Source organism: Austrofundulus limnaeus, unplaced genomic scaffold, assembly GCF_001266775.1.
Source record: "Austrofundulus limnaeus strain Quisiro unplaced genomic scaffold, Austrofundulus_limnaeus-1.0 Scaffold55, whole genome shotgun sequence".
NCBI classification, from domain to species: domain Eukaryota; kingdom Metazoa; phylum Chordata; class Actinopteri; order Cyprinodontiformes; family Rivulidae; genus Austrofundulus; species Austrofundulus limnaeus.
The window spans coordinates 2,138,155-2,153,970 of record NW_013952457.1 but is presented as its reverse complement, the minus strand read 5'-3'; the positions used below and the strand labels follow the sequence as shown (position 1 = coordinate 2,153,970).

The 15,816-nt window shown below is 39.3% G+C and overlaps 1 protein-coding gene across 1 annotated transcript in view; it reads right to left on the bottom strand.

The window, feature by feature from the left end:
• Nucleotides 1–261: 261 nt before the first annotated feature.
• LOC106518072 (LIM domain and actin-binding protein 1) overlaps nucleotides 262–15,816 on the bottom strand; it is an 18,342-nt gene continuing 2,787 nt past the window's right edge. The window contains exons 2-10 of the mRNA XM_014009169.1: nucleotides 12,106–12,248; nucleotides 9,953–9,998; nucleotides 4,074–4,514; nucleotides 2,849–2,903; nucleotides 2,679–2,764; nucleotides 2,475–2,520; nucleotides 2,368–2,399; nucleotides 2,147–2,277; nucleotides 262–2,056 (exon numbers count right to left, since the gene is read on the bottom strand). Of these exons, the coding sequence (XP_013864623.1) occupies nucleotides 1,024–2,056; nucleotides 2,147–2,277; nucleotides 2,368–2,399; nucleotides 2,475–2,520; nucleotides 2,679–2,764; nucleotides 2,849–2,903; nucleotides 4,074–4,514; nucleotides 9,953–9,998; nucleotides 12,106–12,227 (1,992 nt within the window). The 5' untranslated portion in view covers nucleotides 12,228–12,248 and the 3' untranslated portion in view covers nucleotides 262–1,023. The remainder of the gene's footprint in view (nucleotides 2,057–2,146; nucleotides 2,278–2,367; nucleotides 2,400–2,474; nucleotides 2,521–2,678; nucleotides 2,765–2,848; nucleotides 2,904–4,073; nucleotides 4,515–9,952; nucleotides 9,999–12,105; nucleotides 12,249–15,816) is intronic.

Genomic DNA, 15,816 nt, shown 5'->3' with positions numbered 1-15,816 from the left:
CCTTTTTAGTTTTGTAATAAAAGAACAAAATGTTAAGTCAAGCACTTGTCTGGTTTGTTAGAGTTTAGAATTTACGGAAGTAGAAAAGCTTTAATTGGTTAAAAAATATTAGAATTGACTTGTCAGTTTTTTGGACCATATATGTGCTGTTGGGCCCAATAATGTTTATTACAAGTGTTTTTTTTTACATTTAAATATAATCCTTACAGTAGAACTTGAACTTTGGATGCATGTTGTGATATATTTCAATCTAAACAAGAGTGTGAAAGCCAAAGTTTTAATAACCAATTGTCAAGCAAAGTCATTTTCCATAACATAAAACACATAAAAATCATTTAACTTACAATATGAATTACAATGTTAATATAATATTAGACTTGGAAGGCCCATTGACAAAATCAAAGCTGAGTTTTTGTGGAAACCTTTCAGATTATTAGAGATGAATTTACAGAAAATGTTRGAATACACAAGTACAAAAGTATTTGACAAAGAAACAGACCTGTTCAGTCCAAACAAACTGAAAGCTGAGTCACTTCAGCACAGAACCAGAAAGAAAACACGATTCTAAACCAATTWAAAAAAAAACTTGTTAAATCAGAAAGCTGAGAGTAAGCAGCATTGGTTCTGTTCCCCTGGAAGAAAACCCAAAACAAAGACGTGATCATCAGAGGGCAACAACACAAATGACTGTTTCATCCCTGAGAAAGGACAGGACTTGGAGCAAAGTGTTGGGAGCTCAACTAAAATCTAAAACTTATTCATTTAACTGTCTTTTCTCCTTCAGAAAATAAACCTCCAATGATTCAATCGAAGAGGTCCATCTTTAAATATAACTATTTATTCCAAGGTGTTTTTTAAAATATAATTAATTAAAATGTATGTAAAACCAGTAAAATGTGTTCAAAGACACCTAATAAGTTTTGTATGTATAAAATTAAGTAAAGCTTAATGATGCACCTATGAGCTGAGCTGTAGAATAAAACAGGATGTGTATGATTGTGAAAGTAGGACTGTTGGGAACTCCTAAACTATCGAGTCCTCGTCTTCATCATCTTCATCATAATAGCGATTCCTCTTGATTATATCCTCGGCACTCAGATCCTCAGCATCATTTTCTTCTTTGTCCTCCTCCCAGAAGCCCACATCCTGGGGGGTCCGGTTCTCTTTTGGCTGCAGAGGGGGAGATGGAGGAGTGTCAGAAGAAAGGCTCTCTGGTTTTTCCTCCTCTGGTGTCGCTTCTCTTTTGTGTGTTTGTTCACATCTTCCCTCCTGCTGCTCAGGCAGACTCTTCGTCATCTTTCCATTTGGTGCTGCTGCTGTTGGTGTTTGAGGCTTCTTCAGCTCTTCTTTCTCCTGCTGAACCTCACTGGATCTGTCTTCGGATGCCTGTTTTTCCTCAAAAGATTTTTTCCATTCCAGCAGTGATTTGAGAGGACGGCGGAGCTCCCTGGGTGCTGGAGCGGTGGCGGTGGTGGTTTTGGAGGCAGGTTTAGCTGCGAGTGTAAATGGCCGGCTGCGCTCCTTCAGAGAGGTGCTCCTCCTCAGGCTCTTCAGCTCCGCCCGCTCCGTGCTCTGGTAGGATGGCTGCACGTCATCCTCGGGGGGCCACTTGCCTATCCTGATCCGGCTTGAAGGAAGCCCCTCTGCGACTGGACTCAGCGGTCCTGCAGCGTGGGCCTCTCCGGCGGGAGGAGGCCAGGCCACCCTCAGCCTGTGCGCCTCAGCAGCAGGCCGATGTTTCTCTCCAGAGGGGTCGTTCTTCTGCTTGCGGTTCTCCAGCAAGGCGGTGAGGTCTGTAACCTTCACCGGTGGGGAGGCTTCACCATTTGAAGCGGGCTGCACATCTGAGGGGCTTTCAGCTGGACGTTTCACCGTTTCTGGTTGCTCTTTGGGTGTCAACGCCTCCTCATTTTCCTCCCCGTCAGCTCGCGGCTCCCACAGCTCTTTGTGAGGACGGTGGCCGAAACCTTCGTCGTAGTTCCCTTTGGCTTTGAACAGCTGGTTATAATGGGCCTTGCAGTAGATGTTGTTATGGAGAGAAGCATAGTTCCCAAGACTAGAAGCAGAAAGCAAGAATAAACAAACACAAAACTCTACAAATATGATCAAGTAAAAGTGGAGGAAATCATTCAAAGCAGCTTCTTACCTCAGCTTTGAGTTACAGTGAGAACAGCAGAAGCACTTCTTGTGATAAACATGATCATGAACCACCAGTCTCTCCAGTGGGTACACCGTCTTCTGGCAAGCAATGCATTTCTCTCCCACTGGTGGGCGAAACTTGAAAATAAAAAAGCAAACGTATTAATACAGAACAATGATGGAAAAGTCATGACTCATACGGCTCTACTTTCTGCATTAATGTCTCACCCTGGTTGCTTTAGGTGGCTCAGCACTCTTTCCTGAAATTAGACAATGAAAAATTAAACATTGAGTTCCGAACTGGATACAGTTCATGTTAAAGTAAAAGRTGTTACCGTTGCACTCAGGGGTAGAGGTGTCCTTCTCATGGACCTGTGCAGACTGTTTTGGGACCCGACCCAGAAAAAAAAGCAACAAAGTGAAACTTTAGCAGAAAAAACAGTTCATCTGTTGTGCAAACTTTAAGGTTTTTAAACAACAGAAGGGCAATATTTGTGTGTTTTTACAAATATCTAAAGTCTTTCTTCCCCTGAACTCACAGAATGAGCGGTGTCCAGTTTAGCAGTCTGGTACTTGGCCATCTTCTCCCTCAGGGATGAAGACTCATGTGGTCCGTCTAACGGACCTGAACCACAAAGCAGATCTTAGTGAAATGCTTTAACTGTAGTTGTTATGCATTAAACACACATACACACATATCTTGGCTTACTTTTGGGATCCTCCAGGTCCTCAGATGAAGTGCTTCGAATTGTTGACCTGCCGCCCTGCAGGAGGAAAAAAGGTGTTACAGCAGGTGTTATGACCTGCTGACTTTTTTTCAGTATGTGAGACAAACCTTCTGCATTATTATGACAGCTAATGAGCAGAACTACACTTGTTTAATAACAAAATTCATCTGAAACTGACTAAAATATTATTACATAAGTTTTTAAAAGTCATCAATGTGTATAAGTCAGCTGTGTGTTAGAGKTTTGTGTCAGAACCTGACTCTTCATGTAACAACAACAAAAAACTGTTCTGATCACACAAAGATCTTGGGTTTTGTGTTGCAATAAGCTCTTGGAACAACTTTTATAAAATTCACACTGCAGTCTCAGTGTCAGCAGCACAAACAAGAAAAGTTCTCAGTTCAGCTTAAAAACTATTTAAATGTTTTMTTCAGGTAATAAATATACTGGTGAAAAAAAGAGGCCAACTTTTAAAAGTGGAGAAACAGAACATAGCAAAAGAGTAAAAGTGAGTGCGTGCAAGATAATAAAAATAATACAAACAATTGTGTTCCTCCAGATTAGATTGTCCACATTTCTATTAATTACTGCAATAAACACAAACAATGAAAATCCCTGGATTCCAGGTCTGGGTCACACAGACCAGAGTGAGATAAAGACAGAAGTGTCTCAGAAAGGATCTTGTGAAGAATGAGACGGGCCTTGGTCAGGAATGTCCCTACATTCCTCTGCTACAGAAGATGAAGAGAGAGTACTTGTTGTTTTGGGCAGAGGGAAAAGAATGGAGCAAAAAATATGGAAAATGTGTGAGGAGTGGAGGAATATTTATATGACTAAAAGTCAGGTGGGGAAAAAAGAATGAAAAGAAGAATATATTTTAAACTGAAGATGTGAAAATATTTGAAATACGAAGCTCATATTCATGCAGAGACAGATAGCTTTGGCCCTGTTTTGATTAAACATCTGTTAAAGTATTTATTTTTCTCCAAAGTGAGGGTGATCAGGACCATCWACACCAGGTAAGATATTAACTATATAAAACTCTGCTAAAATTCTGAACTGTTTCATTAACACATGAGAAACGTAGTCATCAAAGTAGATTAAAAGACAAGATTTAGAGTTTTTACAAGACACTGTGTATCACTGAAATAACTTCTTGTCCATGTGTCCCATGTTCCTAGCCACAGGACGACTGAAGACATTTACCTTGCTCGTGATGTCTTCTCTCCTCTCAAACTTCATCTTCAGATTGTTCAGTGGCACTCTGGGTTTTTCATAAATGGCACACGGGCTGGTGGGAACCTCCTCATCCTTCTCAGGAGCTTTCCTGCGCGTCATCTCGTCCCGATCCATCCCTCTCTGCTCTTTGCCCACTGGAGCTGCAGGTGGCTGCTGGACTCGGCTGGCTGTGCGCTGACGGTCCTGATCGGTCAGCGGGGTGGGGCTCGATACCAGAGGAGGGGACTCTTCTTGGATCGCAGCGGGCCTGATCAGGGCTGAATGTCTGCGGCGGATGCTGGAGATGGAGTGGCCTGCAGGTGGAACTGAGGACGTTTTCACCTGATCTTTGGTTCCAGCTTGTTCCCAACGCTTCTTCAGAGCACTCAGGTTACCTGAGCGCAGGGAGGTTGTTCCACTTTCAAAGGACTAGTTAGGAAAAGAAAAAAAAACATATAGTCAGAACTAATACCTTTATTCCATACGAGCTAAAGCTTTTAGCAAAGGAGCATCCACCGCTCTAGAGAGAGACAGTTTCAGGACATCGGCTCTGGGTGACGGAATGAAGGAAATGCCTGAATCTAAACTTGGCTTCATGAGTAGATGAAGCRAGCAGCTGTTCAAAGCTGCTCCAGCAGACACGTGGACTCAGAAAGGTTGGTTCACAGCAGCTAGCAGGACTGAGCAAACAATTCAGCTACATTTTACTCATGACAACTTCACCTTTCCTAAAACAAAAACAGGTTGGTTCTGTTCACTGCTCATTTAAAGGGTCACTTCTGATTTTCTGAAGAGGCATTTTGTGTGAAGGTCAAATAATGAAACATATCTACATAAATATCTTACATGTTGCACATAAATCTTCAACTGACTTCAGTTTGGAGGAGTTTATGACTGGACTGATGGGTTAATGGCTAGTCTCTACATTCGCAAAATAATTCATAACAGTTTACCACCTTTTACTTCACATTATAAAATTATTACAACATAAATAAAACTATGTTTCTACTGGAAGTGCTACAGTTAAAATCTTCTGCCATTATATACACTAGCAAATAATGTTTTTAAATAAATAGCTATTAAAAAAACCCAATGGTAAAACCTGACAAAACTAGCATAAATCAGTAACATTTTTAGACTGGATTTTTTGGCCCTGCTCAAGCTAGTTTGTAGCGTTTCAATCCGGGCAAAATTAACCTTGTTTTTCCGAACTGAGGTCAATCAAAGAGCCATCCACAACAGGTAAGGTATTAGTTATTCATGACCTTACAACACAACCCCACTTTAAAAGATGTGAACTGTACAAAGCCCAAAATCAGCAAACAAAAAGACAAATCTACAGGAGCAGAACACACCACAGCTGACAGGAACTTCCTTGCCTCATAGAAAAGAAATGACACATAAAGAAAGAGGATGTGGACACGAGAATAAATCAACTCATAAGGCTTGGAGAACAAAATGGCCTTTTGTGTTAAAACTTCCTGGCTGAAACCCCCGTCAGTAGCGACCACTGAAACACGATATATTAATAAAAACTACCACTGTATCTGAAAAGTGACACGTTTTAAAGAGAACTCAAATTCAACCAAAACACATTACCACCTCAACAGAAACATTTTTTCAAACTCCGTTAAATTCACATTCAAACAGGGATAAAAAGGAATAAAGAAAAAATTCAATAATTTCAAGAGAAATGTTTGACAAATGAGATGAAACTCAAACAAGAAAAGAAAACCAGCAGCACAATTACTCTCTTTGTGAAGCAAGTCAATGTGAATGGGGAAAAAAAACGGAGAGTGACGAGATTGCTCCTCATTTTCTAAACAAATACAAACAAAAGAGAAACCTTTGTATATGTGATGAAGTAGCCAAACTAGATGCAACTGAACAGCTGGTACAGTGAGAGTCCTTTGGTCCTTTTTTTGTTTTTCCTGCTCGGGTCAGTGTGTGAGACAGCAGAAGGTCRAGCTCTGCATGAGATCAGCTGCTGGACTGAGAGCCGGTCCAACCTCTCCAACACCAGGAAAGTGAAAGACAGAACAGCCAGGAAACCAGAGCAGGAAATGATACATTCAGGAAAAAGTTAACTCTTTCTTCACTGTTTCAGCKAAGAGTTGTTTCCACCAGTAACTAAAAGAATATTTATTTACATAATACATGTTAAAAACAACATAGTCCAATCAACATGCGTTTTATCTTAATTATTTGTGGCACAATAACTTTGGTGTGTGAGTGAGAAAGCTTACAGATAAAGGGAAAGCTAAATAAAATATTTTAGCATGGAAATTCTTTGCTTAGGTCAGTAATTACTGTGGAATATTCAGCAACAGCTGTTTGGTCGTAAATGATCCGTGTGGGTTTTGTGGGTAACATACTAACTCATTCTAGTGAAAAATTAAATTATCATTTCAGGAGGCGTGGAAAGAGTAAACATTTTGTTTTGAAAACTAATCCTAAAAAAACATTACTAAACCAAAGGATTTAAAGTTTACTGTGTCTTTGAAAAACTAAGAAGTTTTGTCAATCTATATGTTGGTATGAACTTAAAAAAACGTAAAGAAATTTCTGCTTGAATAATCAGTTCTTTGTTGTAGCAATAAATCTTGGCAGTACAATTCATACTACTGGAAAGCCTTTTTATTTGGGAGGAAAATGTGTTTGTGAGTTGAGCAGCTGGGCTGATTATGTGGAATGAACCCATGAAAATCTTGCCAAATCTCTCCCAATGCCAAACAGCTTATTCTGCGATCCTCTGGACTGGATGAATAAAAACTGAAGTAAAATAAGACATATTGACAATTAATGGACTTATTTAACAAACTGGGGCCTCAGCAGCATGTGGAAGAACCATACACAGCCACAACAACCTCCCTAACACACTGCTCTCACTGCTGTGAGACTCCTGTTCTTCAACCAGCATTTGTCACAAATCAGCCAATGTGTTTGTGTTGATCACTCAGCTGCAAACAGCACACCCAAGCTGATCCCACAGGTGATCCATGGGGTTGAAGTCAGAACTGTAGCTAAACTTTTATAATTTATATTTATTTTTACTTTTGTTCTTTATTCAAGTGGATAAAAGTGAGTGTGTGTGTGTGCATTATGTGTGTGTGTAGGTGAACCCAGCCGGTACTAAACGGACATGGCAGCAAATAAAGATTAAATATGAAAACAAAGTAAAATCAGGTGTGGTCAGGTATAAGCTCTTATGTTCAACCTTTAACTAACAAATTACATAATTCACTAGCTTCAACACACAAAATTATTGTGTCCCCCCCAAAAAAACAAATGTGTATTACTCCATCTCTCTACTAATATTTAATATGTTTACTTTACTTTTCATTGTGAATCAGAATGACTGTTTTTTCACAAAAAGAGCTGTGATGGACGATCAGCTGAAGAGGCTCCAGCTCCTCTGGAGCTCAACTTTCTTCTGTTATTTTTTTCTTTCAGAAGTTTATTTAATTTTTAAAAGATGAATAAATTCTATATACACAATAAAATAAAAATATATACTTCTGTAAAAATTTAAACCTTTGATAATAACTTCATTAGAGAGTAGAAATGTAAATGAAATTTGGTCATTTTTCTGTCTCTAAAGCTTCCTGTGAAATATCTACAAACTGTACAAGATTGAAACCTGAGCAATTAAAAACATCTGAAAAAGCTCAAACAGATTCATCCAGAAAGACRTCTAATCGCGGTCTTATCACGCTCTCCCGACATAAATTTCTGCAAAGTATTAGCTCCAACATCTACAGGCTCCTTTAGAAAAGTGTCAGACAGGGCGTGTCCTGTCTGACACTGTCCTCGTGCAGCTCTCAGCTAAAAAGTCAGACAAACTCAGGATTTGTTCCAGTAATCCTGTTACAGATCAGGGTTGGTTCATGGAGTAAGTTGCTGGGGTAAGTTAATTCAGGATAGCTGCTCTCTGGCTTTCTGAAACCCAAAACCCAGGATTTGCACTGAGTTACCCCAGAACTTACTCAGGATTTCCACTTATCCTGCTTTCTGAAACGGGGCTCTGGTTGCTCGCAAGTGCTGACAATCAGGTCCCAATCAGGCTCCAGACTGAATAAGCTGTTTGGTATTGGCAGAGATTTGGCAATTTGTCATGAAAGTAACCCATAAATGCATTTTCTTGACAAATGTGGTATCATTTAAATAATTACAGACTTTTCAAATGTTGATTTATTGCTGAGTAGTTTGTTCCCATCCATCCGTAAATTAATCAATTAATAAAAATACAGACAAAACACAAACTTTCCTGTTTTTTTAATTGTAAATAAAACTCATGAGGGTCAGTCAGGATGAACTAACCCCTAAATGTAGGAGAAAGCTGGACCACAGGTGGTGTGCTTTATCAGTCACATCAACAGACACTATGGAGGATAAATCTGAGTCTTTTCACAGATTCAGGAGCTGAAGCATGACAATACATCTTAGACAAATGTCACAAAAATGAACCCTATCAGGACTGTTGGGTGACTCGGCTGACTGAGTCAGCATGTTCAGAGGATGTGTGCCGTCTCAGAGACAGGCCTGATCAGGCTCGAGTTTGAGTCCCAACCTGCAGTCTGTTCACACAGAAACCCTGTTTCTTTCAAGACTTTCAGAAACCTTAAATAACTTCTGATGACAGCTACTTTAAAAGATTACAAGGAAAGAAAACATATAAAAAGTAGGGATAGCTTTAAAAGTTGGACCAGTATGAGAGTGAACACCACACTATGTCCCAAAACTGATAGTTTTTGTCACTTATTTGTGTGATTTGTAATCAACTGATCATCCTATAAACACACTGGAAAAGTTCCTCCCATCCCCCAACATCCCTCACACACAAACAGATGGCCTGTCACAATGCTCACAAACTACACTCAAACTCATCATACCAGACTTTATTCAGAAACAATTTTAATGTTTGATTTTATTAATACTGAAGCCACTTCATAAACTCATACTGCTGATTTCTGAATTAAAAACTATGAAAAAATAGTTCAAAATCAACCAGACTAAGGAGTGAATATCAACAAAATATCATTTATCATACCAACTTCACAGAAACTAACATTCTTGTTAGAGTTTTATGTAATCAGTGTAGAAAATCCACCTTCAGATACATTATATCATGTTTCAAGAGGAGCAGGGAGAGCAGATGCTGTCAGTTTAAACCAGCAGGATCATCAAACAAAGAACCAAGGTGCTCATCTTTAACAGCAGCTGTCTGACAAACATGTTGAGAAACACAACCATTGCGAAATTACCTTGCATTTTCTCATGGCAGGTGCTCATCTGTTACTCATTTGATCCCAGTCCAAGTTTGATTATGAGTCTCTCACAGTGACGGAGCAGCTAACCTGCAGTTTGAACCTCAGTAAGTTATACGAGGGGGGGATTACACTGAAGTAGGATTATGGGTTTGATAGCTTGCCTGTTGCAGCAAGTAGCCAATGAGAGGTCAGCCAGGACAAGACATTTGGCCCAGACAGTGGTGTGTTGGCACGCTGACACCGTCTGTGTGATCGTGTGTTTCTGTCTGTGTGTATTCCTCAACTCACCAAGCTTTAATTAGTTCACCATCACGAGAGTCAACTGAGCAAATTACACAGGACGTGCAGCACACACACTTTATTTAATCACGCAGTTAGCTTTGAGAGGCTCAAACTCTAAGAGAAATTGTAACTTCCTAATTAATTCGCTCAACTGTTTAATCTCTGAGCAGGAAATCTCCAGCTGTCTTCATATCAAATTCAGGATTTGACATCTGTGTCTTTTACACAAAGTTAGAGATGTTTCTCCACTGATGTCACACAAAAACTATTTTTTCTTTTGTCCATCTGTGAAAAGAGCTGAAGAGAAATACTTACTCCTTTTTTCTTCTCAGAACTTGCATCTTCAGCAGCTTTTTGATACCTGAGAGGCAGAGAAAGAAACAACGCTGACCTCTACTGACTCACAACATAAAAGAGCAAATACTTACATGTACTTACAGTACATATTTCTAAAACCTTTGGATGTTTTATAAACTTCAAAGCAAGAAGGTTTTAAAAGTTTGCTTTTGAAACTGTCAAAAAAAATCTTAAATATGGATAATAAATAAGTCAAACAAAAATATTGCATTTAATTTTTTTGTTAATGAATGAATATATCAAACCTTTAATAAACTTATTTTCTAAAGTGATACAATTGTGTATCAATAACTATAAACGAATGCTTGTCATGTTCAGCTTGATGGAATTTTTGTCATTTTCAGTCAAAAGTCATTGTTAAATAAAACAAAACAACCTTTTTAAATGCAACAGATTAAAACGAGGCTATCGCCACCATTTGTCACAGACAGGATATGTTATGATTGGAATTCAGCATTTAAATTTTTTCATGCATACCATATATGTTTTGGATTTTATCGTTCACAAAATGAGCTGCATTCTTCTATATTATCCACATTATCTTCAGCAAACTGCAGACCGACAGGAATCTTGTCTTACGGAAGTAAKGGTTTAAACCTTGTTGCATACTTCACAAGTAAAAAATTAATTGTGTAATTCTTCAAGGTGGTAAAAGCAGGAACAAAGTTAGCTCTGTCCAGGACAATTTCAATTTTGTTGAAATACAGACCACTACATAAGATCTTTCCTGCCCACAGCCATCACCATCTACAATAACTCTTTAGTTAAATGAGTTAAAACATCTAATTTCCCTCTGGGATTGATAAAGTATTTTTGAATTTGAATTGAATTGACATTTTATAATTCAAAACAAACCCCAGTGTAAAACCCCTGGGAAGTCATAATAACAGCAATGCCAGTATATTAACCACGTCCATTTCAAATTTCTGACCCATCATAAAACAGTTTCGGAACACCATACAAGACAGAAGTCCAAGTGATGCATTTAGAACAAGTTGCAAGAACTTCAAAACCAAGGCTGTGAGAAACACTGGGACGAAGACCAGTTTTCTTGGCTCCGGTGCAAACACAAGCACCACATCTGGTCAGAATTGTTCCAAATGGTGGATTTAAGAATATTATTTGTGTTTATTTGTGTTTTATTTATATTCCATAAGTTGCATGTCATCAAAATCATCCGAATGACTCCTGGAACTGAAATTTCAAAGTAGAAAGCCAGAAATCCCACTAATCTTGAAATCCAATATGGCTACTGTGCTGACAGAACATTGTGAAAGCTGATGTAATCAACCCTTTATTAGCTTTTCTGTCCATATCATTCTCATTAAACATACACAGACATAGTACTATCCAGCTTCTATTAGTGAATATGTTTCTGCAGTGTTTGAATTCATAAAGATGTTGAGAAACAAGTTGCTGTCAGCTCACATTGCTAATTGGAGTTAGCCTTCGGAGCGGCACAGTGAGCAAATTCCACAAACTTTCTGACCTGAAACTGGAATGCAGTAAAGTTGAGTGTGACCTTTTTTCACAGTTCTAAGAGGTTAACGGATGACATTTGCTACAAGGATGGTATCATTTTGTAGTGCGCAGGATTAATCAACAGATTTATTACCGAGAGGAAATTAAAACTACAGGAAACAGCAACTTTGTATTTAGTTTTAAAAATAATGAGTAATTTTTTTTTTCCCACACCAGGAAAATGTCAGTGAGCGACTGCAGGATTAATCAACAGATTTATCGCTGAGGGACTATTAAAGATGGCACAGGACAGCAACTTTGTAATTAGTTTGAAAAATATTGAACCACAGGATCGCTAAAGTAAGTTTCTTTTGTTTGTTACGAGACAGACTTCACACACTAAGTGTGTCGCGATCCACTTCAGCCGAGCTGAGATCTGCTCCGTGCCTCTTTTGGTTCCACACTGCTGGCTTTATTTCTGAACGTGTACATGTGAACCTGACCTGTCCGGCTTCCCCTGTGCTATTATGAATGACCCGAGGGAGCTTAAAGCCGGACTGGTCTGTGTGATGAGTTCATGAAACTGTATGAAAGAGACTTATATCAGGGGTAGTTTACAAAGTACAAACAATCAACCAGTTGTTACTCACTTGGAAAAGCGTTCTGCGATGGCGTTGCTTTTCCCACGACCGCCGACCAGCGATATCTCCCTGGCAGTGACACGCAAGGACTGCGTCGCCCAGGACTTTCGATTAAATGAAGCGCTTTCCATCTCTGCCAACTACCTGAGAACCTAAAACACAAAAACAACAAACAAAACTAAACGTATTAGACAACATGTTGTAATTGTCTACCTCTAAAATGACACTTCCTTTAGTTTACAATAAAGTGTAGCTAGTAATCTAGTTACTATAAAACAATGCAATGACTACTAGAACTAGCACCTGATCAAACACCTGGTGACAACATTACAAATGGGGAAAAAGACAACTCTGTATTTGATTATGCACATGGCACCCTATAATTTAAGAGACCAAAGTAGACAAAAAATACCTTGCTTCCTATAGCAATAAAGTAAAAAAAATGTCTCCTTCCTCTTAGTTTTATGTCTGCTGCCATTCTTATCTAACTGCAGTTCAACAATTTGAAACTGCATTATGGGAACATAAGAAAAGACTTGCAAATTGTTATGAATTACTTGGTTGGTAGAGCCCCAGAATACAGGACTTGGTGAGTTTAAGCAAAAAATATTTATTAAAGAAAACAAATAGCTGACGTGACAGCAAAAATGAACAAAATCTAGAGCATGAGCTATGACAAGAACACCAAAGAGAAACAAAGATCTGACAAAGACTGAAGACAGAGAACAGAATATAAAGGAGAACTAATAAGCAGAAACAAGAAACACCTGGTAGAGAAACATGAGGAACAGGTGAGAGTGGGCGGGGCTGGAGCAAAGACAGGCAGGAGGGGGTAAACAGAGCRGGACAAGACAGAAAACCAGACTAGAACCAAAATAACACAAGAACCCAGACAAAACATAACATACACCCCCCCCCCCCCCCCCAGGAGAACCAGCATCAAGGAATGGGGAGGGTGGGCCTCAGAAACCCCCGGCACAACCATCTCTGAAGGATACCCCGATGAAGAGACCCTTAAGGCCAGTCAGCCCATGCTAAATCTCCTCCAGGATCCTCAGTATCTCAACCTGAGGAGTGCAGACAGCCTCAATGCCACCACAAAAAAATCCTCCATAATCCCACCTGGTGCTGGAAAAAAAAATTCACCTCAGTCGGCTGGGGTTCARGTGTGGTCAGATCTCTCTGTTATGAATTACTTGGTTGGTAGAACCCCAGAAAGCAGGACTTGGTGAGTTTGAGCAAAAAATATTTATTAAAGAAAACAAATAGCTCTCACGACAGCAAAAATGAACAAAATCTTGAGCATGAGCTATGACAAGAACACGAACACCAAACAAACAAAGATTCGACAAAGACTTAAGACAGAGAACAGAAAGTAAAGGAGAACTAACGAGCAGAAACAAGAAACACCTGGGAGAAACATGAGGAAAGGGTCAGAGTGGGCGGGGCTGGAGTAAAGACAGGCAGGAGGGGGTAAGGCCTGCGTCACACGGAAAGCTAATCATGCCGATTTTTGCCCTTCCGACAATCTTAAGGAAGTCCAGATTATCGTGATGGCTCTAAAGAGAATCATAGCAGATATTCCCGCCGTGGGTGGTGAGTTAAGAGTGATCTAGTCGGCTCGGAAGGACGTCGGGACCGCTCCAACCTCAAATCAGGGATATTCAACGTTTGATTTTTTGGCCCGAGATCACGATGTGTGTGACATTCACCTGAGAACAAACGAGCTTGCGGCCTGTTGAATAAGATGTGTAGCCAATCAGAAAGCGAGGTGACATAAACATGGAGGGGATTCTAAAATACAGAAGAAAAAACTGTCATGACTCACCAGAAAGTCTGCTGGATGTTAAAAGTCCTATGGAATTATTTTTCCTCTGGTAAAAACAGTCCACAAACGATCAAAATTGTTTCTTCCTCGTCACAAATGTTTATTTACTCTGAACGCACGTCTCTCTGGAGGTCACGTGAGATTTTTTCTACGACATCTGAATTCTCGCGAGGTTTCAGGAAGTCTCGTGTGATTTAATATCTGACAACTGAATGTTCATGAATGAAATATCCAGTGGTGGGCACCAGCCCGCTATAGCACAAATCCGCTAATTGCAGACCTAAATATTCTGTTTATGCTTTAGCGGTCTTACTAATTTTTATAATTCATAAGCGGATTTGCGCTTTCTAAAATTAAAACGCAGTACGGCTAGTAACTAATTATCTACCAGTCATCATTATCTTGAACAGTGGAATAAGGCTGTAAATGAATCACAACACATGTGATCTAACCAACAGCACCCCTCCCAGATAAACACACTTATTGGAAAGGTATACATCCTTGCTGACTGTTGCTTTCAGTCACAGTTCTCATTTCCCACAATGCTTTGTGTCTCCTTACATAGCAAGAAGGCAATAGCAAAAACAGTTAACGTTTGTAATCCATACTAAAAAGTTTTATGAATTTATTTATTATTTTGCTTTACAATCGGAGCTCCTTTTAAAAAAAAGTTTAAATGCTGGAGCTCAATACTTGACGTAATTGGTCGAAGCAACGCAGAAATAATTTAAATGTTATGCTGATGAAGACAGACATCTAGTGGTCAACTGGAGCAACTACATGAAAAACTTTAAAATCAAAGCTCTTATTTTGAAGGGAAGATAGTTTCTTGAACTCCATGCTTTCATTTCCTGTCACAAATCAAATCCGTCATGTACCCAGAATACATCGCTTCAGTTTTCCAATAAACCGTTTTAAAATTACTTTATTGATGCTTCTTTAATGAAAAATCTACAACAAACAAAAGAAAAAGACAAAGAAAAGGCCGAACTAGCAATCCTCAACAACGTTTTAATTTTTACACCAGGAGCTAAAGGTCTGTTTCAGGAAATYGCATCCCCAGCAATTGGCGGTTGTAGAATTAAGTTGTAAAAGAGTTCATGCACCGCTAGTTGGCAGTGTTGTGCATATATTGTACATGAATTGTTGCCGGCTAGTAAGTGTCAAATTGAACTTGCGCTTTAAAATTAGCTTCTGCTAGTATTTCTACGGCATAAGCGCTTTTGAAGTTGCGGACCTAAATATTTTCATAAGCGCTTTAGAAATTACGGAGCTAATTTTTGGATTAGCGCTGCCCACCACTGGAAACATCTTTTCATGTGTGGTGTGTTGTCTCTTGCCATGTGGCTGTACACCACACACTGTAGGACCAAGCCTGGTAGATCCATGATTTGTTATCCTCACGTGTGGGCTCTCAGTCTTTGGAAATCGGCCGACTGTTTTAAAATCTTGCAGTGTGACGCAGCCTTAAACAGAGAGGGACAAGACAGAAAACCAGACTAGAACCAAAATAACACAAGAACCCAGAGAAACCATAACACAAATAAGTCCTTATTTAAATGGTAAAACAAGACTGAAATGTGTCTCAGCCTCAGCCCTCTTTGCAACTTGATGCTGGTGTGAATGTCTGTATATAGTGAGGATCCTTCCTCTATCTGTGATTATTAATTTGCAGGTTTGTAACACCAGCTTTTCTGGCAAGGAGTATCTATGAAAACTGAATACACATATTTGTGCTCATACAGTTACGTATGCAAACAGACACACCAACATGTCCAAACTTGCACTGCAGCTTTTCCCGCATGATTGCAAAATGGAAACACAAACTAAAAAACAGCTAAGCAGAACAGCATCACGTTCTCATGGATAAGAGGCTAATTTATTAACTTCAC